General features: G+C 33.7%; 1 protein-coding gene across 6 annotated transcripts in view; it reads right to left on the bottom strand.

Moving 5' to 3' along the window:
• The window catches only part of KCNK2 (potassium two pore domain channel subfamily K member 2), a 108,876-nt gene that overhangs the window by 24,895 nt on the left and 58,337 nt on the right, over window positions 1-25,644 (bottom strand). For all 6 annotated transcript variants that reach the window (XM_023533234.1, XM_011364536.2, XM_011364532.2 and 3 more), the window contains 2 exons: window positions 23,903-24,089; window positions 12,691-12,830 (listed from right to left, as the gene is read on the bottom strand). In XM_023533234.1, coding sequence (XP_023389002.1) covers window positions 12,691-12,830; window positions 23,903-24,089 — 327 coding nt within the window. The remainder of the gene's footprint in view (window positions 1-12,690; window positions 12,831-23,902; window positions 24,090-25,644) is intronic.

Here is a 25,644-nt window from a genome sequence, read left to right as displayed (position 1 = left end):
CAAACAAATCAAGGATGGAATGAAGCCATTTGTGCTGTGTATGATCCTTTGCAGGTGGCGTAATAGTCTCCAACTTGCATATCAGAAACATTATTCAGCGAAATCCTTATTTCTCCTATACTCAGCCTATTCTTACTGCCTTTTGGTCAATTCACATTTATGACAAAGTGTGTATGTTGTAGTCCATGTGGCTTCAAAATAGCAAATCAATTTTTATTCTTCTCTGCTTATATATGTCTTTGCAGACTTTATTGCTCATTCAGAAATGTATGTTGAATACAAAACAGCAGTTCTAAAACCAAACTTATATTTAGGCTAAATCTGTCCAACAAGCTCTCAAAGTGTAGTAGAAATGACAAAAATAGGAGTAAAAATGAATATATATGAATGTATACATATTCATACACTTATGTAAAAAGACAAATATGCATACATGCACGTTTGAATGTAAACAGCATAAAAATACCCTCACTAGAACAACTATTTTAGTTTCTCACAAATAGGCACCAAGGAACGAAAGGGGTCATCAACACATTACAAACCTTGGCATCTGTAAAAAATTCAATGAAACATATCATATTGATACATATAGTTTCCAATTTTGGAAATAAATTCTTTTGTATATGATTGATTTTCTATCTAGCTACAGGGCAATATTTCATACAAATGTTTGGCTCGAAAGATAACTATGTGCTTGCTGACATAGAGAGATTATGAAAATAGTAAAACCAGAGTGGTTATGAATAACTATGTGTAGCAAGGATAAAAGCTCTTTTTTTTTTTTAACTTCCGAAGGTGAAAAAAAAAACATACATTTCAGCAACCATGAGCAGCCTCGTGTTCTGGAGCCAGAGCGTATCCTTATAGTCGGGCCCCTTTCATTATGGAGGTGAGCACTTTGGTGAGCACATTTGTTCGTGTGTTTCTCTGTCTGTCTGTTTAATCACAGACACAAAAGTCGAGTACGTATCCATTGTTCTTAGGAACCTCATCTAAGGAAGCAACCCATATTGACTTGCTTCAGACTATAACATCCTGTATAATTTTTAATTATTTAAATGGCTATCTCCATTTGAGGGAGAGTATATTTGCATATATTGTGTGTGTATTTTTTTTACGTATGTATAATATATATTGTATTATTATTGTATCAACCTGGTCTTCCGCTGGTTTGTTTTCTGCATGCAAGAGAGGGAATACCCAGTAGAAAGAACTCGTATAGAACGATAAGCAGACCCCTGCAATATGCCACCAAGCCAAGGGTTGAAGAGCAAGATGGCCAAGAGGAGACCCTTTGAGAAGATGACCAATGGACTCTAGGAGCAATATTATCTGATTACCCAGCATAAAGTTTTCCTTTTCTGCTCTGTAATTCCCTCAAGTTATTCTCAAGCCTTCCATAAAGTTACATTAGCCTTACGTTAGCTGTGTGATAGGGAGTAAAGCAGGGACTCTACATTCATGATGAGAGGAAGGTGGCCCCAGGGAGAGCTTCGGCATCAGGAGAAGCAGTTATGTCACCGCCAAGTGAGAAAAAAGGGGAGGAAATTCAAGCTACGGTCCAGAGTGATAAGTGTAACTGGGATGGAGTTCCAGAACAGGCAAGTACAACAAATTGGTCTGTCTTCGAGTTAAGATGAGATAATCGATCTATACGTAATCGAAATAGAATTTTGAAAAGTTTTTAGCCAAGTAATGACTAAAAAAATATACCAGAAATCTCTAGCCAAGTATGATTTTGCCTCATGTATAGGTCATAATCTAACGAATATATTATGATGAAAATTACAATATTTGTAGAAATTGCTTCGTAAACACCATTAAAATTATGATTCTTAAGGTCAAAAATAGTTAAATATCAATAATATCATATGGTTCGACCTCATAAATTTCAAAATAATATTATATAAGGATATCCTGCTCTTTTATATCTGTGATTACTTTGGTATTATGTATTAGTTTTATGAAACTTAATATCAGATGATTCTTTATTCTGGGACACTTACATATAAGACAGATTCAATATCTTTAAACCCAATCTTGAATGGGTATATAACCCTGAATGAGAGCAGAGACTACTTTTTTATAGGAATGGATATATCTGGTCTTCATACAATTTAAAGTCCATCTATAGTTTTCTTTAAAAGCAGGTTGCTCTATTTTACTTAACCTCTTATCCTGATGCTTCTATTTAAATAAAACTACTAGCAGATCTTAAAATAAATACAGATAATATAATATCTTAAATAATATATATGCAGATAATACATCTAAATCCATCAGAGATTTAGAAACTGACACTAAACTCATCAAATATGAGCATAGCATATAAAGTTTAAATCTTCCATAGTATTATTTTTTTAACTTTTTCCTTGAGTTAGAGCAATGGCATTTATGGTGTTTTACTGGATTCGGGGGATAGGAGAGGTTAAAATTTAAAGCAAACAGCCCCTCAATCTTAATGATTTAAATTTAGCAAAGGTTAATTTCTCACTTGTGCTAAATGCCCATGATATGTCAGGGGCCCAGGCTGACACAGCACCATCATCTCCTATGGTCATTGTTCCAGAAGCGAGTAATCTCTGAGGGGCTCACAGGCACAATTCAATCTTGTTCCCATTCTCTCATATCAGTTCTGCCCACAACTCATTGGCTAGAACTATTCATATGGCTCACCAACCACAGGGAAGAGGAAGAGCAACGCTAACATGTGTCTGGAAGGGGAGACAAACGGAAATGTTTCATGAGTAGCATTGATGACTAACAGGAGTTCTTCTTTGTTCAAAAAAACAGGAGGTTTGATATATCTGTGTGTGTCTGTGTATGTGTGTGTGTGTACATGCGTGCACATACACACATATCATTAATTGGAAGCCATTCTTTTGGTTTAAATCAAGTTCGAGGCAGGAAGAACTAAATTTGCTTCCTACAATTACGGTGCCATCCACTGAACACTAAACGAATCATTATACTTTGTTGAAAAAGACAGTCAAATAAACCCTGATTAAACTTCAATGGTTCCCCCTTACTTCCAGCTCCAACCAACCACAAACAAAATAATATTCTTTTAGTAAGAGCCATCTATAAAGAGGAACAGAAAACAAATTCATGTTTTTGATCCATCTTTGAAAACACATTTGCTTGTGTTCTCAGCAAACACAGGTTTTATTTTTTGTAAAATGTGATTGATTTTAGCTTTGAATATAGGCAAGCACGATACTTTGAAGAAGCACAATATTTGAAGAAGAAAGCCCAAAAACAATTTTGAAAGCAAAGTTCACGGTGGCCACTTTTCCTAACACAAATTCTCAGAACAGATGAGTCTCAAAACAGTCAAAAGAGATAGATAACATTATTATCTTGATGCATTAAATCCCTATAATGCTCTCTCTAGCTAAAGAAAATGAAATTACTTATAAAGTGCTTTGAGGCAAAAACTATTAGCTGACTTTCCTATTACGAACAAATGAATAGAAAAAATTACTCTGAATTTCTTTTACCAGATGACATTCTGTGAAATACTTGAAGCAAAAAGAATATACAATTTATAAAAAGTGAAGATTCAACTTAAAACCTAAAAGAAAGGAATCTTCTTGCATGTGTTAATTTTTTAAAGTAACGATTGAAATATTCTCTCCCAGTTTAATAAAAGGAAAATACAAATGTCCACACATCAGTCCACACATCAGGACACTAGAAAAATCCGTGGCTCTAATTCAAGAAAAGAATTAAGATAATAGTAATATGAGTAGATTTAAAAAACACTTAATGCAGAAACTAGTTTTCAAGCCCATAAAACATCCAACATATTTGAAATTCCTATACCTCCTTTTTTCCTAAGCAGTTCTGAACTCTGGATTTGTGATTAAATTCTAGCAATAATATACCTTTAATGTTTTCTTATTTATCTTTTCATTTGTGTTTACTTATTATTTCAACCAGATAAGTGGTTCAGATATGGAAGTACTCACAGCATTTTATGCTCTACCTAGAACAATATATGATGATGCAGAGATGATAGTCTTAGAACTTCACAAGATTATTTGATTTGGGGCAATATTTGATATTAATTTCTTCTGAAACCCTTGTGGGGGAGAACAAGTGTTTAGTAAGCATTGAGCCGCATCCCACACTCTTCCCACTGAATCTTCACAGCAGCTTCATAAAGGAGGTTAAATCTCATTTTATTAGAAAATAGATACTCAGAAAGATTAGATATTTTGGTGACATTCACAGAGTTAAGACAGAATTAAATCTCAGTTCTATGGGCCCCAAAGCTCATGTGCTTTTTAGAAATCATACAAATCATTTCTACACATTTAAAAGAATGTTAAAACTTTAGCTTTCAAGAGTCACTGATCTATACAGTAACACAATTAGTGACCAAACTAAATTCATAAAGCCCTCCTCTGTAGCTACATAGTAAATGATGAGTCAGATTCGGATACTTATTTCTAATGTGTTGATATTACCTACATATAAAATAAAAAGAAGAAGAAAAGAATAGCAATAACGACAATACATAACCAACTTTGGAAAGCTTCACAGCAAAGAGGCTAGAAGGCTGGGCTGAGGAGTCAAGTCATTTGGGCTGATTACAAATTCTACACTTACTAGCTGTGACCTTAAGCAAATTGCCTTACCTCTCCGTGCTTCAGTTTCCTTATTAAAATTATTTGAGAGCTGAGCACTTTGTATCATGAGCTCATTTCATATTTAAAAAAGAAATAAAGTACATTGTTAAAGAAAAGGATATCCACTTTCACCACTCTCAAATCCTATTTTATTTCTGGCTTATTTTTGACTTGCAGAGAACTTCTTAACATTTGACTTGCAAAGGCTCTTATGAGGCAACATAATACTGAGACTATACAGAGACATAATTTGGGGTCTTGGTTCTACAAAAGGACTGTTCAAAAAATTTACTTATGTTCAGAAATTAGACATGCATAAGTGTGTGAGAGTTACTGTTGCCTCAAAGCATAATTTAAATATTATATTGTTATTTTTTCTTTTCTTTTTATTCTTTTTAACTATTTACTAAATAAATAATAACTGGCTGAGCCGAGTCTGGGACTGGAAAGAGAAGGAACTTTCTCCTTGGCATGACTAGACAGAACCAAACAGAGACCAGCAGATGAATCTCAAAGTCTGATTGCTCTGATCTGTTCCCCCATAGCATAGCCTCCTCATGGGATAGAAAAGAAGGGCCCTTTATATGGGCCTTATTTTTAATGGCCCACCGTGATACTGCTTGCCTCTATTATATGTTATTCTTAACTTTTAGCCAAAAAAGAGTTATATGAATTAAAATATAAATCTAAGAAAACTTATGATCATTGTATGTTGTGTCCACAGTCTTACTTCAGTCATTTATAATTACTTTAGTATCTCGACAAGGGAATAACCACCAAAAAAACCCAAAAAAACAAAAAAACAAACAAAAAAAAACAAGAAAAAACTTGAATTAAATAGTGATGCTCCCTCTCAAACAGGTTACAAATCAAAGCAACAACTACAAAGTTTGATGTGCTATCTGAACATTAAAGAAAGAAAGGAAGGGAGGGAGGAAGGAGAAAAAATTAGAATCAGGCTATTTTAAGAACTAATCAAAGGGTCAGTGCCTTGTTATTCAAAACTCCTTTTTCTCTCTCTAGAAGAAAAGTAAAAATTATAAAGACCAATAAGGAACTGAACCACCTATGTAATCCTTCTAATACAGAGATCGGCCTCAAACTACCACAGGTGAAGATTTACTCCCAGAACCTAATAGAGTGCTCATCATACAGTATTTAGTGAATATCTTTTGAATCAATGAATAAATAAATGATTTAGGCATGAACTGTACCTTAAATAATCTCCTAACAAATAAGTCTTCAAATAACAAATGAATCTTCGTTAGGTGAATATTTCTGTACTCACAACTTCCATTGTCCTTGTGTTGTGATGACCCCACCAAACTCTCTCTCCAGCTCCCATCCTTCCTACATTCCAGGCTTGCATATCCAATCATCTACACTTGAATTAGCCATCTGATGTCCAACTCATCCATTAATTACAACATATAAACATGGCATTCTTACTCCTCTCATGTAATCAGAATCTCTCATTTTCCTGTGTTTTATAATCCCATCCAAAGCTAAAATCACACATGTCATCCTTTCTCTTTACTGTCCACAGATAATGGATTGTTCTTTCTATCCTCTAAATAATTTTGAAATCTGTATTTTCATCTCTATCCCACTGCTACTGTAGACTCTTATTCTGTGCAATAATCCTGTAATACTCTCTCTCAATTGATTTCTTGCATCCAGTTTTGTTTCTAATCCATCTTCCTCACTGTTGACAAGATCATTTGTTTCCCTTCTTAAAATCCTTCAATGGCTCCCTAAGGTTTTCAGAATAAAGCCTAACTTATTTCAAATGGCATGTAAAGCCTTTCATATGAAAAGCACTTCTCCCACAAGAAATAATGATAAAGCGTGCTCTTGCAACCCTTCCTGAGACCAGGCTGCCACTGCTCTTTAATTGCCCATCTCTGGACAAGAGCAAGACCCTCCAAGTCCTAGCTGTCACTGATGAGAGGCATCACCACCCTGTGTGAGGTTCAAAGAAGACCGAATGCTCTCACCAGCAGAAGAAAACTATGTCCCTCCATATTCTAAGCTTCCTTCATAATGCTGAGGCCAAATATAAGTTCCAGAGACGGTCTTTCAAGGCCTCTTGGCACTAAAGTTTTCCAACTGACAAGAGTTTTCTCAATATGATGTAAGGCCAGTTTTCTAAACTGAGCATCGCCATTTGTATGAACACCTCCAGAGACTAAGGAAATGGTATGGGTAAAGAGGTGATGTTTGGCTGACCACTCACTGTGGCCAGCTATAGGGCCACACGGCCTGACAACACTGGCACACTGTGGTAGGGGCTGTGGTGTCTGCCTCATGGAACATTCCAAACACGGTGGTACAGGTACATCGATACAATTCCCTGCTTGCTTAGGAATTTACCTTCTGATTTTGTGATCACATCCTATTTTTATTACACCTGCCTGAGATATCAGTATTATCGTATTACCCAGGATACCTAAATAAACTTTATTTCCTAAACGGAAAGATCATTTCCTCAGAAGAGCGTACATGGCTTCATAGGAAAAGACAATTAGTCATACCAATTCTTACTGTTGAACATGTGCCTACTCTCCATTAGAGCTTAAAAATAATGAAACAAACACTTTTACAGAAACTCATATGTCTCTGTGGAAAAATTATTGAGGTCATTATTATTTTCCTTGAGGAGCGGCAGAGCAACTATAATTATAAGTGATGTTTCTAAAACAATGCAATGTTGTTCTAAACATTTCCTCTTCAAATATTTCAGATGGATTAGCTATACCAACATGTTTTATTTCAGCATGTTCCTCAAAAGCAATTTTTCCTTATTTCTAAACATAATATTTTCATTAAAATTAGTCTTTATTGGAAACAGAATATACTTTAACACACATACACGCAAAGAAATAAGACCACATATGATTAGAGCTATATGTCTTAACCAACATGCTTTAAGAAGATTTATTTTTAAAAAAATCATAAGACTGGGATTTATTATTAGCCAAAATCTTTGCATTCAAAGAAAGCATGTGTTTTAGTATTAACATTTGGAAATTTGATGCTATATGTTATTTTATATTTTTATATTCTGTACTAGTTACATTTTTTAATAGAGAGGATTCAAGTTATCAAAAATATTTAGCATTTTTGTTGATCGAAATTGAAAACTGGAAATAATCTTATGGCTTCTAAACATTTAGAAAGATTTTAAAAGTTGGAGCATCCAGAATAGTTTAGTTATGGAAGGTAAGGAATACACAGTGAATAGTCACCGGCATGTTTCATCTTTGTAAAGATGACAACTAAAATACATTTAGCTGGTTTTCACTTAATTATGCTCTTGAGTGAGTTATTTCAACTAAAATTATCTAATAATATTTTTTCCATCACTGTAGAGATTTTAGTATTTCATCTATAAAGATTTTGGTCCTGATAATCTATAGATAAATTATAAATTGTCTTTCTTTTCTTTCTTCATATTCTTTGTTGAATTTGTGACCCAATTTTATCATTTCTTTAAACTGCATTGTAAATTAGAAAACACACCACTGCTAAAATTGACAGCTCCATTTCAAATGGCTCACCTGTCTGGAGCACCTGCAGCTCCAGAAGGTTCACATAAACTTGCTCATATTCTTTCCTCACATGAGCTTTCTACAGATGCAGTCATCAGAAAGGACATGTTACTTACAAGGCTAGATAGAAGCCAAAATAATAATAAATAATAATAATAAATGTTTAATAGGCTGAAAATACAATGATACATCTCATAATTTTGGTTGAGAATCATGAAGATCACTCATAAGTAGGCACATGAACTTCTTTTTCATATTAAATAAATCCGTTAATGTAGAAGGTGAAATTGATTTGGAAGAATAGCCTGAAGTGTAACCTCCAGAAATTCATATGTGGAAGCCCCAACATGACTATATTTGGAGACAGGACTTTAAAGGAGGTAATTAAGTAATTAAGATAGGGCTTTAAAGGAGGTAATGATGTCATAAGGGTGGAGTCCTAATCCAGAAGCACTGGTGTCCTCGTAATAAGAGGAAAGCCACCAGAGCTCTCTCTTTCCACACATGTGCACTGAGAAAAAGCCGTGTGAGGAGAACAAGAAGGCTCCATCTGCAAGCCAAGGAGAGAGACTGCACCAGAAGCCAACCTTGCTGGCACCTCCAGCCTCCTGAATTGTGAGAAAATAAATTTCTATAACCGGCATCCAAATTGGAAAGGAAGAAGTAAAACTGTCATTATTTCCAGATAACATGGTACTGTCCAGAGAGAACTCTAAAGATTCCATCAAAAAAACTGTTAGAACTGATAATAAATTTAATAAAGTAGAAGGATAAAAAATTAATATTCAGAAATCTGTTGCACTTTTATACACCAATAATGAACTAACAGGAAGACAAATTAAGAAAACAATCTCATCGCGATTGCATCAAAAAATAAAATAACCTAGCAATAAATTTAAGCAAGGAAGTAAGAGACCCGTACTCAGAAAATTATAAGACATGGAAGACAGAAATTAAAGAAGATACAAATAAATGGAAGCATATACTGCGCTCATGAATAGGAAAAATTAACATCGTTAAAATGTCCATACTACCCAAAGCAGTTTATAGATTTAATGCAATGCCTATCGAAATACCAATGGCATTTTTCACAGAACTAGAACAAATAATCCTAAAATTTTTATGAAACCACAGAAGATCCCAAATAGCCACAACAATCTTGAGAAAAGAGAACAAAGTTGGAGGTATCATGCTACCTGACATCACACTATACTACAAGGCTATGGTCATCAAAACAGCACGGTACTGGCATAAAAACAGACACATAGATCGATGGAACAGGATAAAGAGCCCAGAAATAAACCCATGCCCATATAGTCATTTAATCTATAACAAAAGAGGAAAGATATACAATGGGGTAAAGACAGTCTCTTCAATAAATAATGTTGGGAAAACAGGACAGATATATGCAAAAAAATGAAACTGGACTACCTTCTTAAACTATATACAAGAATAAGATCAAATAGATTAAACACTTAAATGTAAGACCCGAAGGCATGAAACTCCCAGAAGAAAACATAGGCAGTAAATTCTGACATTGCTCTTAGTAATTAGTTTTTCTGATATAGCTCCTTGGGCAAGGGAAACAAAAGAGAAATTAAACAAATGGTACTGATTACATTAAACTAAAAAGTTTTTGCACCACAAAAGAAACCATCAACAAAACAAAAAGACAGCATACTGAATGGGAGAAGATATTCACCAATGATACATCCAATAAGGGGCTAATATCCAAAATTTATAAAAAAACTCATAAAACTCAAAACCAAAAAACCAAACAATCCAATTAAAAAATGGGCAGAGGACCTGAATAGACACTTCTCCAAAAAATACATACAGATGGCCAATAGACATATGAAAAGATGTTCAACATCACTAATGAATGCAAATTAAAACCATAATGAGATATCAGCTCACACCTGTCAGAATGGCTATCATCAATAAATAACAAATAACAAATAAATTAAAAAAAATAAGGGTTGGCAAGGCTATGGGAAAAAGGGAACCCTCATGCATTGTTAGTGGGATTGCAAATTGGTACAGTCACTATAGAAAACAGTCTGAAGGTTCCTCAGACTGTTTAGACTAGTTCTAAAAATAGAACTACCTTATGACCCAGCAATTCCACTTCTGGGTATTTATCCGAAGAAATCCAAAACACTAATTCGAAAAGATCTATGCACCCCTATGTTCACTGCAGTACTATTTACAATAGCCAAGACACAGAAGCAACCTAAGTGCCCATCGGTAGATGACTGGATAAAGAAGATATGGTACATATATACAATGTAATATTACTTAGCCATAAAAAAGATGAACTCTTACCATTTGCAACAACATGGATTATGCCAAGTGAAATAAGTCAAACTGAGAAAGATAAATACCATATAATCCCACTTACATGTGGAATCTAAAGAACAAAATAAACAAACAAACAGAAACAGACTCACAGATACAGAGATCTATTTGATGGTTGCCAGATGAGAGGGGGATTGGGAGGCTGGGTGAAAAAAGTGAAGGGATTAAGTACAAATTGGTAGTTACAAAATAGTCATGAGGATGTGAAATACAGCATAGGGAACATAATCGATAATACTGTATCAACTAGAATAAATAGAGCCAGGTGGGTACTAATCGGGGGGATCATTGCATAAATTATATAAATGTCTAACCACTATACTATTAGTATAAAATAGTATATATTAGTATAAAATACTATATTTAGTATAAAATAGTATTGAATGTCTACTATAATTGAAAAAAAAGAAATTTCGGTTATTGCAGCCACCCAGTCTGGGGTGCATTGTTATGGCGGCCAGAGCAGACTAACACAGACGGTTGTCTCTCTGCTCTGGAAAAATGGGTTAATGCTTCATACCAGCTAGTCCTAGCCCCCAAAGCACTGGTTTTTAATAGTATAGATTTTTAACCTTTAACCAAATATTCTTTAATATTTAATCAAATATACCAACGTCATAAAGAAAAAATTTCCCCTTGCTCTGTATGTTTCTTAGTGGCTTTCAAACCTTTTAACCATGATCTACACTATTAGTATGTCCATATGCACGTATGCATATAAGATATAGAACGTTAATATAGACATGTGTGTGCATATATAGATGCACCTATTTTGCAAAACAATACTTTTCTTAACTAACTATAAGAGCTATGTTCTGTTTAATTCTATTTTATTTAAAAAATGAATGCCTGTGTGTTTTTAAATATCCATTTGAAAGAAAGCCGGTTTATGGCTACATGTTTGAGTTCTCCCTTTAGCCATCTAAAACATGTCCTATTTATAATTTCTTTTTTCTTTTAGCATCTCAAGATTTTAAAAAGTACACTGAAGTGAAAATAACCACAATATTCTCCACCTCCCTCCCTCTCTCCCTATCTCTCTCTCCCTCTGATGGGAAATATTGGATAGCTTATTCTCTTTCTAATTACTATAGGCAACTTGGATATAAATAAGAAATTGCATGACTTAAGAGGTTTCAAATAAAATACTTGTTTGTAGAGAGAAAATAATTTTATCATTTCCTCTTATTCTATTTCTTTTGGATATAAGTTTAAATAATAGTGCTTGTTGTATCAATCAAAGATTTTGACACTTGGTGTCTCTTGGCCTATAAACACCGGAATAATGAAATGAAGGGGATAATTAAAGGAAGACAATGGGTACTGTAAGTGCAGGTTTTATAGATTTGTTGTCCTCTCGAAAAATTAGTAAATTTGGCTAAGACCCAGAAGCAAAAAATACAGAATTCGTTATAAAACATTACTCTGTCACACTCAAACTAATAGTACTTCTGGACCTGAAAATATTAAATCAGAATTTAATTTCAAAACTATAAAATTTTACAATCAAGATTTAAATTTCAAATTTTCCAAAGTCATGGGTCAAAATTCTAATGTTCATTTCTATACATAAAGTTGGTCAAAATAGGTAAAAGTTCTCTTTTGAGCAGCTGATATGTGTATATATGGAAACTGGCCATAACACTACAGTTTTGGGATGTCTATGTGTGTGTATACATGTGCCCTTACACACATTTATATAAACCTAAGAAAAAGGAAATAATACTGTAAGAAAAATTCAATATTATATAGTACATTCACTTTCCATGCTACTGATATCTTGACACAAATATTCTATTGTATTTTTCTTAATGAAATAAAATTTACTTTGTTCCTTTGAGGAAAAAAAGAAATGAAACAAAAGAAAGAAGAAAAAGAAATAATGAAGAAGATATTTTCAATTACATCTTTTTTCATTCAAGATTACAATTAGTATGTAGATGGTAACTGGTACATAGAAGTCTTTAGCAAGTATCTGTTAAAGTGAATGAATTATAACTCATATGATAGCCTCATACAGTCAATTCATACCAAACATAAACATTAAAAATTTAAATAACATTTAAATATTTTAAAATCTTTGTTAAAAAGACCCCTTTACTGAATTAGCTAAATAGAAGTGTTTTTACAACTGTTTTAATTCTCACCTCTTCCTTTGTCTTTTTTGATATCACTCGGAGCCAGTCTCCAATCATGCTCAGGACAGCCGCAAAATAAGCAAGTCCCACAAGGATCCAAAACCACACGACAGGCTTATAGAAGTCTAGATATTCAATATCTGATCCACCTGTGAGAAAAACAACACAGGAGAACAAAATCACTTCAAATTCATAAAAGTCCACATAGATATTTGCCAAAATTATCAATTGAATTTTGACTTGCGAAACAAAAGCTTCTTGTCAATTGTTCCATGTTATTTTTTTCATATGGAATTCCTCATTTTCCCTCATGTAATGATTTTGATCTAGTTTTCAAGAACCAGTTAAATAAGTTTTTCTTAATGAAGCATTTCATTACTTCTCCAGGTCATAATGATTTTTTTCTTGCTCCATGTTTCTTTTTTGCTTATTATAATCTCTTATAATTAGGTCTCCCATTTAGTATTCCTTGTATACTAGTTTCTTCTTCCACCCCTGTTGTAACGGAAAACAGAGAAACATTTTTTGTTGTTTTTGGTATGTATTTAACTTAGTATATTTACCTTATTGCCAATCAATTCACACTGAACAACCAATTCAACGAGTGGTTCTTATTTTAAAATTATCGATTCGATGGATAAATAACAAATGTCAGAGACAATAACTTAATGGGTGTAATTTGAACAAATAGTTATTTTCAGGTGAGACTGCCATTCATTATTGTCAGACTTTTCAAATGAATTCCCATGTTTTTCATACATTTAAATCCCTAGCTCTCAAGAAAATAATCGGCAAAGGAGTTATTTTGCTTTACTTGAATCTTCATCACTTCTCCATCCATTTAGTACACAGTAACCTCACCTATGAGAATCTGCAAACATTTCAACACATCCCTATTTCAACACATATTAATGAGCTACTTATTAAATCCCCAAAACTAAGCAGTTATTTTTTTTTTCACGAGAAAGGGAAAAAAGTCTCTCTCTCTTGAGAAATTCATAATTTAGCCTGAGAAATCCCCACATAGATAATTAACCATAATGGAGTATATCCAGAGAAAGAGAATAAAATAGTTCTAGGAGAGGACATAGAAGACATGATTTTCACTTCTGGAAGAGGGAAGGTAAAAAGGGAGAAAATGCATCTTAAATGATGAGGACCAAAACGGAGAAAAGTTCAGTGTGAAAATATATGGCATATTCAAAGGACTTTTAAGTAGCGGCTAAACCTACATAGGGATGGGGGCCAGGGAGCAGATGGGAGAAAGAAAAGAATCTAGAAAAAGTAAGTCGTGTCAGGATGTAAGGACTTATTCCTCACGCAGTGGGGAGTACGTACAAGTTTATAGACAGATAAGTCCTAAATTCACGTTTGAATATATGTGCAGAAAGATCTCGTGGCAGAGAAGGAAGGATTGACAGGGACGTCTTGTGAGAAACATGCTCTGAAAAGCGAAGAAATTATTATGCCTGATGAGGGCTTGAATGGAAAGAAGAGGCATTTTAGGGGCAGCATGGTCAGGGACTGATCACCAGTTAGTTGGTGTGATAAGTGAAAGGAAGTCTCTAGGATGACCAGAGACCCTTGCTTGGGAGATGGTGTCAGCAAATGAACAGGACACAAAGGGGAAGGAACAGTGGCTTGAAGAGAAGAGAAGAGAAAAGAGAAGTAATTTAAACTGAGACACGATAGGTTTCAAGTGCTTGAGGTATAAACAGGCAAAGACACCCAGTAGGACCCTTTAACACAGATCTAACACTTAATGGGGCAGAGCAAGAGATAAGGATTTTTGAATCAACAGCACAGAAACTGGGGATGTACAAGGATCAAGGATGTTCTCGATTTCCAAAAATTCAATCCATACAATCAAAAGAGCAGCTAATAACTAGCAAGCGTACATTAGAATCAAATATAAAATTTTGACTATAACATTACTGTATATAAATTAGGGTTTAAGTTGCCCACAATGATATTTTTTAAGTATTAAAGGATCAAAGGAAAAAGAGAACATTTTGCTATCAGGCAAATAATGTTAATAGACATAACTTCAACTTTCATTTGGTACAAATCATTTTAGGAATTCGATTTCAAAGTAAATATATTACCTTCAAAATATTGTGAAAATTTTTACCTTGTGCAGCGTTTTTAAAAATATCATTTCTGGGAAGGATTACAGAGGCTAAATGCATCTCATTATGGTTAAGACGTGGCCCATGGGAGATGCAACTCTACAAATTCACAGAAGCGACTTAAGAAATGTGTGTGGAAACTTGTTATATGATAGGCTCACTAGCAAATTCTATTTTTCAAATGTTTCCATTTCAATAAAACCCAAATGACATTTTTTCCAAGTACTTTCTCTTTCAAAACCAAAAAATCTTCATCCAAATAGTTGTGACTCACTTAACACTTAAATTCACCAAGATGTTGATTTTAGAAGTTAGTCCATGCTCAAGATGACTTTTTTATAAGTCTCCTTTCTTATAAACAGGATGTCACAGTTTGAAAAGAGTAAATTAGCTTAATCACTAAAAGGTTTATATTTGGATAAAATGTTTACCCCACAAGTTTTAGCAAATTCTAAGCCACAGTTGGGGGAAGTTGGGGAGCGGGGGTTCCCATTCTTAATTGCCACTCCTAAGATGAAATACTGGCCATCAAAAGATCTAGGAAAAAAACTGATGTATATGGGAGTATTGTCAAAAACTCACAACTCCTATTCACTTTCTAATATCTAAGATTTAGGAATTAATTTCCACATCATTCAATTCTCTTGATTCAAGAATCTTATCCAAATTAAATTATCTGTAATGTTAAGATAACTTGCTAAATAGAATTCTTAGTTTTGTTTTCAAATTAGGAAACACTTAAAAAAATATTTTTGGCTGTTTCGAGCATTAATTTTAGTCTGGCTACTCTGAGAAACCTGTCCATGGGTCTCTTGCTAGTTAAGACCTTAGGATAATTTCTCTGTCCTGGATTCATTCCTCATACACCCCCTGGCCCCATGTCCACTCAGCCACGCCATTATTATTTTTTCTTTCCACGGACTCCCGAGATGTGGCTTGCAGGATGCCACAACCCACTCTCTCTTCTTGGGTTCCTCACCCACTTGGCAGGAATAGCCACCTCATCGCTGTTTTCTTTGTTGCCACCGAAAATACACACACAAATCCTTTCCATTTTAAGAGTTTTTTTGGCTAATCGTTATAGGAGAGCAGACAGATGGCAATAAAAATAGCAAAGAGGGGTGGAAGTACAAAGGTTTCAGGAAACTTATAAACTTTTCCAAGTAGTTAAAATAGGTCTCTTCCTGACTCTCATATGATATGTGATGACCTCCTTTAAATGGTGCCATTTTCTCTCCAGATTTCTTCTCCTAGGTGCTTAAATAAGGAAATCAGCCAGAGCCTAATCTAATCTAGCAGATTAAATTATAGGTACTAAAAAGGTAGCCCAGCAAAGGTCAGGCTGGGATTATTGCTCAGAACTCATTCTCTCCCCAGATGGGTTTCCTAAACATTTGAGGGAAGCTACATTTTCACTCCTCACATTTCCACCAATTTTAGGACAGATCTATTAGGAAGACCATTTGTGCGTTAATTTAAGCCATACCTCCAGCTGCATTTATCAGTAATTAAGATGGAAATTCAATTGCCATCACTCTTACAGTCTGTTCCAGAACTCGAGAGTGAAAGATTTACTGGCTCCCTGAAAATCCAACAGTAAGTGTCCCCACTTTGCACTTTGCAATTAAGAGAAGTCATAGTCTTGGTAGATGTAAAAAAAAACAAAAACAAAAACAATCAACAAAATACACATGTGTCAGGTCTCACAGAAAAGGAGGCAACAGAGCTAGAATCGAACCCAGGCCTGCCTGGCTCCATAGCTCAGGCTTTTTCCATTGACCTGTCTGTTTATGTCACCTATGATCTCAGCTACTGTCCTTCCCATCACTTATCCACCAGCCTTGCCCCCCTCACACACACCCCTACACTGCATGGTAGACACGTAGCTAGGGCTGGAAACGCTAAATCAAATAAGATGTACCTCTTCTCTTCAGGAGTCTAACCTAGATACCAGGAGGATCTTAAGATAAGTACTATTTTATCAGAAGGCTCCTTACCTTGCTTCTGTCCTTATTCCAACAGCTTCCAGCAGTGGGCCCTATTTTGCTCTAAAGAGCTCGAGTATACAATGATCTTTCCCCTTAAATTTAATTCTTTCTCTATGATGCTCCTGAGGCACAGAATACTTATCAAGGAAAAAAAATAATAAGAGATATATCTTAGGAATCATCTAGCCATTCTGGACTAAGATTATCAATTCTGGATTTTTAAAATGATATATGTATTATAAAATATAGAGAGAGACATATGACTTTGTTCTAAAGAAAATGGGGATTATTTCTTACACTGGTCTATAAGTATTAGAGTTCAGATATCAAATATTGATTTCAATTTTTGGAGTTTGTTTAACTTTATATTTATTAATCAAAGCCACGCTGCCTTAATGTAAAAGGAGAAAAAAACATTTTCTGTTTTAGCATATTTTTCTTTTTTTATAGTAAAGCAATTTAACTGAATGAAATATTTTCTCTGTGCTTCAAGAACTAATAGGCTCTTCCAGTAATGTTGTAAATTGTTTTCTTTTTAAAAAATGAAAATATGACTTCAGTACTAAACAACAGCTCACCTACTAAATCAAAACTTCTCACATACTATTAAGTCAGAAAAACACAAGACCAAAAAAAGTAACTAAACTTCTTTAGGATTTGAATCTATATTTTGGGATTTTCAATTTCAATATTCAAGAAGTTGGCCATTTCCTGCTAGGTACTTGATCTAAAATTAGGAAAACTACCATTAAAATGTCTCGTGATCATAAAAAAGAAGGATCAAACCACTTTCTCACTCGCTCATCCTTTACGAGGATGGAACTCTACAGTATAAAAGATGTACACAATTGTTATCTCTAGAAATTATCTTTACGTCTCACTACGGAGCAATCTACTGGAGTCTTTTTCATTAAACAGTACAGTTTACTGCCTGCGTCTCTAAGCCATAACTATTAATCACTGAACGTTTTCCTTCTCTTTTTTCTTCCCCATATATTTCTCCGATGCTTCTGTACATCCATTCTGAATCGTAGAAGTTAAATACTTCTTGTTTTGTCCACAGTCTCTAGGACTTCTGAATGGTTTGGATCAACTCCATTTAATTAATCAAGAAGACAGCAATCAATTCTTTTGTGAGTTCTCTGTGAGCCATTGGCTGAATCAAGGGTTTACCGGACCCCTGGTAGAATTATCAAACAGAAAAACTGCCAGGAAGAAAGAAATGTTCACTGTTAAACTTAATTGTTCCCAGATTTAAAACATCCTGTTCCATAGGTATAGGCAATCATTATCCTCAAGTGTAAAACACAGTATCAAATATCCAATATGTGCTCACTGCTATCTGAATGAATGAATAAATGAATGAATAAATTATTAATATACTACTTCTCCCCAGCAGTCATATAAGCCCTCTCTTTCCAATCAAAGCAATTACTCTGATCCATTGTGGTGGTGGTGGTGGTACTGACTGTTCTTCAGTGGCCCTCTCTCTTCATCAGGCATTTCTTTGTTATTTGTTGAATTCCTGGCAAACTTTTACTCAGTGATCAGCTGAACAATAGCAATGTTAATAAATAGCCTCTGATACAGTTGCAGTCAGGCAATATCAGGAACTGTTTTCTACAGGGTATCTACTGGAACAAACTATTTTAGACAAGCTAACAGAAAAAGAAACTTGCCATGGCTTTTTCACAGAGATTTATATGTTTTCATGATACAATTCCCTTCCATTAATTAAGCTAGCTCTGAGCATGCTACTCAATGAGTCATGTTATAAGGGAAAACAGTGTGTTTACTAAAAACTACATTTCCAATAATGACTTTGAAAATATAATTCCAAGAAAATTTAATGCTTAATATGAGATATACAAATATATTTTTTCCAGGTCAAAAAATGTGATGACAAATGACTATACAATTGTAAAAGTTTGTAAAAATTTAGTAAATGTTAAGTGCACCAGAAGAATCTGACCTAGGATATTCCCAAATTATATTTTCTATATAGAGAAACACAAGGCACTAAGCATAAAACCTGATTCACCCAGTAAGCATTCAATAACTACCTGTGAGATGAAGACAATTTTATTATTCGACTAAGTGTACCAAATTTCACTGATCAAAATTCCAAGAAGATATATTTAGATGACTCAATAAATTTATGCTCAGATGGAAAATGTGTTTTCACAATAACAACCATGGAGAGTTCTTAGAACATCTAAATTTTTTGCTAAATTTTTCATTTTTATTAGAAAAGTTGGTAATATGAGTGAGCTCACTAACTTGTGAAACTATAAATTTGCATCTGGCTTTCACTAATTCATATTATCTCTTATGAACTAACCTGGTTTCCAAAAAGGAGTATTTCTAAGGACTTCTTTGGGCAGCTTCTAAACAATCTGTGGAAATGCGTTCTTCGTTGCATAACCCACTCTAACCCTAACAGTATCTCTTAGAGAATACACCAGCTTTGAAAAATAAGAGCAAATTGTGTTAAATGAGATAATTAATTTGGCTTTTCTCCAATTTTAAAGAATCACCAACTAATTTCTTTTAAATCATAAACTTAGAAGATAAATTGTAAAAGCAAGACCGAATAAGTAGAATTCAATCTTTCACACATGTCCAAATAATTAATATTACTTTTTCGATTTTAATGAAGAAAGGCTGATTTAGCACGCAGTCTATAAGGCAAGCATAATTTAGCAACTTAGCTCCAGACTTCTCATCAAATAAAAAATAAAATGACAAAAGTTAATAAACAGAACACAGGAAATCAATAGTTAATTCTCAAATATAATGTGCCATTTATTTAACTTACCGCTCTACAAATTTGACTGTAAATTATTATAGGCACTAGTAAAATCAAGTACATGATACTTTGCTAAATAATTTACTTTATCTCCTCTCATGTATTAGGAAGGGTTGCTTGGTACGCACTGTTCTTAGCAATAGGGGTGTGTTTATTCACGTGTAAAATAAAAGTGTTGGCATGCCACTATGTCCCCTCCATGTTGTTTTTAGCTCTACAACATTGAAAACTAGTCAAAGAACAAAAAGAGGAATCAGGAAGAAGCAGATACCAATCACTAAGATAGCCAATCAGCCACTAAAACCCATTCCTTGCATAAATATAAGTATAAAATTAAAATTTGCTGTGAGAGCTCTTCCTGCAGAAAAATTACCAAAAGTTGAATTCCTCTGTTCAGTCATATACACAGAGAAACCTGAACACTATGACTTTTTGTCTTGACTAGTGGTCTCTAAATCTTTTGACTCAATGTCACCAATGAAAAGTGTCTGCATGTACAAATTTAAATATATAGCTATTTGTGAATTAGAAATCTATTAGGCTCTAATATATGATATCATGAACAATATGACATATGAAAAATAAAAAGTAAAAAGTGAGGTTTAAGAATATACAGAAATAATTGTCCGATTTCCTTCCCATGGTAGAAAGTCTACCTGCCATGTGGACGAGTACTCTGTTACAGAGTTCTGCTCTAAAATACCACATCGTCACATGTTGTTCTTGAGATGTTCCTGATAATTACACTCAGGTTACAACCTATATCCTAAATATTTATACATCACTTTCTAAAACTTACTCCTTCGCCTTTAATAACACCACAGTTTGAAGAATACGTTCTTTAATTTGTCTTCCATGTTCAATACAACAGTGTAATTGAACCCTCATCCTAATTAGAGTAGGGTTGACGAGCCTGAGAAAAAGCATCAGACAGTGAGTATGCACTATAGGAGGTCCATTTTCATTTTCTTTTGAGATTTGTGGACCAATAGAAAGTTGAAAAAGTTCAAGTTAGAGCAATGCCTCCTGCTTTCCCTCAGCAAGTATATTAAAATTGAGTGAGAATACTATCTGTAGTGACGTCTAAGAGCACGAGAGAAGGTTCTAAAAAGCAAACATCTGATATTTCCCAGATGGAGTCCTCATCTTAACTCAGTGAGTAATTTTACTTTATACTCACAAAGTAGTTTACAATTTTACTTTATTGTCACAAAGACTATTTTTATGTTGAACTACATGAGGCAATTCTTTTTGAAGATCCTTTAGAAAAAAAAAAACCTCATAATTTCTGTTTTTCCAAAGAAGTTTGTAAAGGACACATATTTCTTAAGCCACCTTTGCCATACCTGCCCCCTTGTCCACATTCTCATTCCAAAAATGCCCCTGAGCACAAGGACCTCACATATAAAGACAGGGGGAGGAGGGAGGTAGATGGAGTCAAAGGGGTCAAATATGTGGTGGCATTAAAGAATTAAAAAAAATTTTTTTTTAATTATTAAGAAAAGACTATGATACGAGGAACAGTGTCCTACAGTTTCACAAAGATCAAAATAGCTATAAAATACATAAATTAAGGAGACAAATGTGGCAACAAAACTAGTGTCAATCTGCCTCTTCTCTAATTTATCTTTCAGTGCTTGTCACTTTTAATCATATCATACTGCTTTGTTAATTATTAACAAAGTATGTTTCTATGATTTTTCATTATTTCCTCTGTAAAATTAAAGAGGATTGCAATGAAATAAAATCCTAGTAATAATAAAGATGTTTATTAAACTAAAAATTGCCACGCAAATGTCATTTCATTACCCCGTTCCCCCACAATACTGTGCCATGACCCCAACTTCAGGGTCCCCACTGATAAACACAAGATGTTTTCACTGAATTTCTCTCCTCAGGCCTTTGAGACTGGCTACTAACAGACCCACGTGATCTAGCCAGTTTCAGAGTGTTGATCTCTTAAGGTAAGTTAAAAAAATTTTTTCATCTTCTACAAAACCATGAAGTAAAAATATTTGTTCTCTTCTTCCTACACCAGTTCATACTGTGGTCACAAATATACAACATTATTTTAGGATTCCACCCACATTTTTTTTTATTTATAATTTTTGTTTTTCTTAGAGTCACAAACCACGAGGGCCACATACTGGACTGACACAGCCTGTCAATTGTTGAAAATAACACATGCACTGTACTGTATCATTGGAATTTGCTAAGAAATTAAAACTTAAATATTCTCATAAGAAAAACAAGAATAAATATGTGAGTTGATAGACGTGTTAATTAACTAGATGGTGGGAATCTTTTGATAATGTACACATGTATCAAATCACCAAGATGTACATTTATATCTCACAGTTTTACTTGTCAATTATATCTCAATAAAGCTAATAAATAAATAAAACTATGTGTTACCATAAAAAATTTAAAATTAAATAAAATAATACTTGCAATACAGGCTGTTGGCCTGAAAATAGAAGCTGTATCACTTAATACCTATATATTCCACACTTATTATGAGACTTCATAATTAATTTATTAAGTGGTACAAAAGCCTAAGATTAACATACCACAAGTACATATTTTGTTATCATCACTGTGTCTCACTTTCTTCTGTATAAATGCACTTTCCACTTCTACTTAAGCCAATTATACAACTTTATAAGAGGTAGAAAAATGGGTGTTTTAGGACAGAAGCTCTTCCTACATATGTCTGAGAGTCTTCTCTCCATACTTTGCTAATTAGAAAACTAAAAAGATCTTCTGCAGAATGACAAGCTCTCCTTTCCCAGGGCCTCTATCCAGTACAGAGATGTGTAAATAGTATTTTTTGACTAAAAGTAAAGCTTCACTCATGAAAATATCCCCATCTTCAAGGAGAGTATATATTCCCTGGAAAAGAAGGCTTTGCCAGGTTAAACAGTAACTAACCAATCAGTAAAAACATATGAACTATCAGCCTTCTCTAAGATTTTATAGAATTATACAACATATCTTCTTTCCTAAAAATAATTAAGAAGTTTGGGTCAAGAAAGGGGATAGTAAATAATCAGAAAGTGAAAAAAAAAAAAAAGAAAAAGAAAAAGAAAACGAGTCTCCTAAAACTCAATTAGGCTGGTGAATTTATTCTGGAAAATTTAATGGCACTATAATGTTCAGCATGTTTTTCTAATACTTCAAACTGAATTTTTTTAAAAGAATAGTTTAAATTTTCAGGAGTTGATGAAATGGTCCATGATAGAGCATTATTATATTATTTTTACCATTATTATTATAATCCATTTAAAATTGGAGTTAGAACAGTAATAATTGACTAATATAACTGGGAAAGAGTATTGAAATGATAGGAATGTAAGACCTACAAGCTACAATAATAAAGCAAACAACAATCAAAATAACATATATAGAAACATACATAGGAAAAATTTAAAAAACATTAATTAAAAAATGTGGACTCTATAGCTAAGGTCAAAATATCATCCTGAGATTTGAAAATTAAAGAAAGTAAATATCAAGAGAAAAGAAGATTTAAAGAGGCTAAGAATATCTTTTGAAGTTTGCAGATGTTTTTAAAACTAAGACATGAAAAGGTCTAAATAAAAAGAGCAAAGATAAGTTTAACTCAAATTCTTGCACCTTTAAAAAAAATTAAAAGGCAGATATTTATTTCCAAAATGAGGGTGGGAATGAAATTCTGAACAATCAGCGATTTAAATTTCTTTCATAGAATAAAAAATAAATGTTTAACTGTACCCTTCTGCTTACCTCCATTGTCATAGAATAACTTTTTTGCTGACTTTGTCACTGTTACAGATTAATTGTGTCTTCCAAAATGTATGTTGAAGTCCTAACCCCCAGGACTGCCAAACGTGGCCTTATTTAGAAATAAGGTTCTTACAGATGTAATTAATTACGATGTCATATTGGAATAGAGTGGGCTTTGAATTCAAAATGACTGGTGCCCTTATAAGAACAATGGAATTTAGACACAGTGATAGAGACACAGGGAGAAGGCCACACGATGACAGAAGCAGAGATGGGAGTGATGCAGCTGCAAGCAAGGACTGATGGCATCCACCAGAAGCCAGAGTGAGGCAAGGGAGGATTCCACCAGAATCTACCTTGATTTTGAACTTCCGTGAGAAAATGAATTTGTTTTGTTTAAAGCCATCCAGTTGGTGGTACTTAGTTATGGCAACCTTAGGAAACTACCATAGTCATTGTGCTGCAAACCCAAGTGAAAAATCTAAGAGACAAGGGTTAGGAGGGCAGCGTTGGTCCCAGGAGAAACTTACCTGCAACGTAGTCACCAAATCCAATGGTTGTTAAAGTGATAACCACAAAATAAATGGCATCCAGGGCACTCCAGCCTTCTATGTGCTTGAATATGATCGCAGGCAGAGCAACAAAGAGCACACACCCAAACAGTATAAATATGATTGTTGAGATGATGCGGATCTTGGTCTGACTAACATTCCACTTCTAAAAATAGTAAGAGGGAGAAAGAGAAGTCGATAGAGATTCATTGATTTTTAACATACACACAAAGCTACCTACACACACTATTATCAGCAAATTAGCAAGTGAAAATGCTATTTTATTCTCTTTTATAATTAATTTCAATTGACTTACACAAATCAGGTATAACAACTCAAAGTAATCAATGCTAATAATGATGCCACTTTACTCTTACATAGCTTTACAGCAGATAAAAAACTTTCAAAAGTAAATTATACTTGCTCTGAGAATACGGGTTCAATCATCCTTTGTTTAGCTGAACTACTTTTGAAATATTTTTATTCTATAAGCATATAATTGATTATAGGCTAAACAATCAAGGAATATATAAAAATGGAGAAAATGAACCATGAATTAAATATTTACTACTGATATTTATAAAATTATTAGTTTTGTGAAGACATTTTCCTCTCCTATCACATTTTCCAATCATTATTCAATTGATTAAAGTGTAATACGAGCAGATTTAAAGTCCACAGTTGATTCCCATGTGCACCAGATGAATTGTCTCCCTCCTGTTCTATGTCCTTAAACAGTAAAACTAAAAATATCTAAGATGAGATGTAGGCAAGGACAAGTCTTCAACACCCCTAAGTTACAGCTGCCATCAGAGTACCCATATTTTTCACCTCCTCTTATCAGGAACCTCCACAGTATGACATATTAAATGCAAGTTGTACCTACAGCAGTTTATCTCCAGATCTCCATTTGAGATTAATCACCATATATTTTTCATCGCTAACAGAATCTGTCTTATCTACTGTGAAAATTATAGGTCATCTTCCCACCATAGAAGAAGCACTGAATTTAGAGCATGAAAATTTTCTAGAGATAAAGATCTATGTAACCATTGAATGGAAAAGTAAAAATAAAAGTTCCTCTAGTCCACCATCCTTATCACATATGCGAGAGTGAAATGAATTCATGTTTGTCAAGTTCTCAAAACAGTGTTAAATGCTAATATAACATCATGACACTGGAATGTATCCATGACCAGGATATGGAATTTGTTTTATGTGTTGATGTAGGTGCAGCACAAAAAACACTACCCAGCATCCAGTAGGCGCTCATAAATTTATTGAATAAATGAATGAACCATCGGCATTATCAAGTTCACACCACTAATCTGTCCTCTCAATTAATATAAATACAAGATACTTTTAATATCGATATAAGAAAAATATAATACTAAAAAAAGGATAAAACTTCTATTTTTGAAGAACCATACCTACTATACTCTAATAGTAAAGATATTTGAGAGTGAACTTTGAACTTAAATATGTAACATAACTAATGCTAAAAACTGGAATTATAATTTAGACTAATTTAATCAGTAGTATTAAATGTAAAATACTTTGTTGAAATTTTTGTGAAAATATAAAACATTATTGAATAATAAATAAAATGTATTTGTAAGTGGTGACAGTAGGAACAAATCATTTATAATCCCACCCTCTAACACATTTTCTTTTTCCATCATTTTCTTCAAGAATAGAAATTTGTACTCATGTTGATATTA

This window comes from Pteropus vampyrus, unplaced genomic scaffold (assembly GCF_000151845.1).
Source record: "Pteropus vampyrus isolate Shadow unplaced genomic scaffold, Pvam_2.0 Scaffold98, whole genome shotgun sequence".
Taxonomy (NCBI): domain Eukaryota; kingdom Metazoa; phylum Chordata; class Mammalia; order Chiroptera; family Pteropodidae; genus Pteropus; species Pteropus vampyrus.
This window is presented reverse-complemented; position numbering and strand designations above follow the sequence as displayed.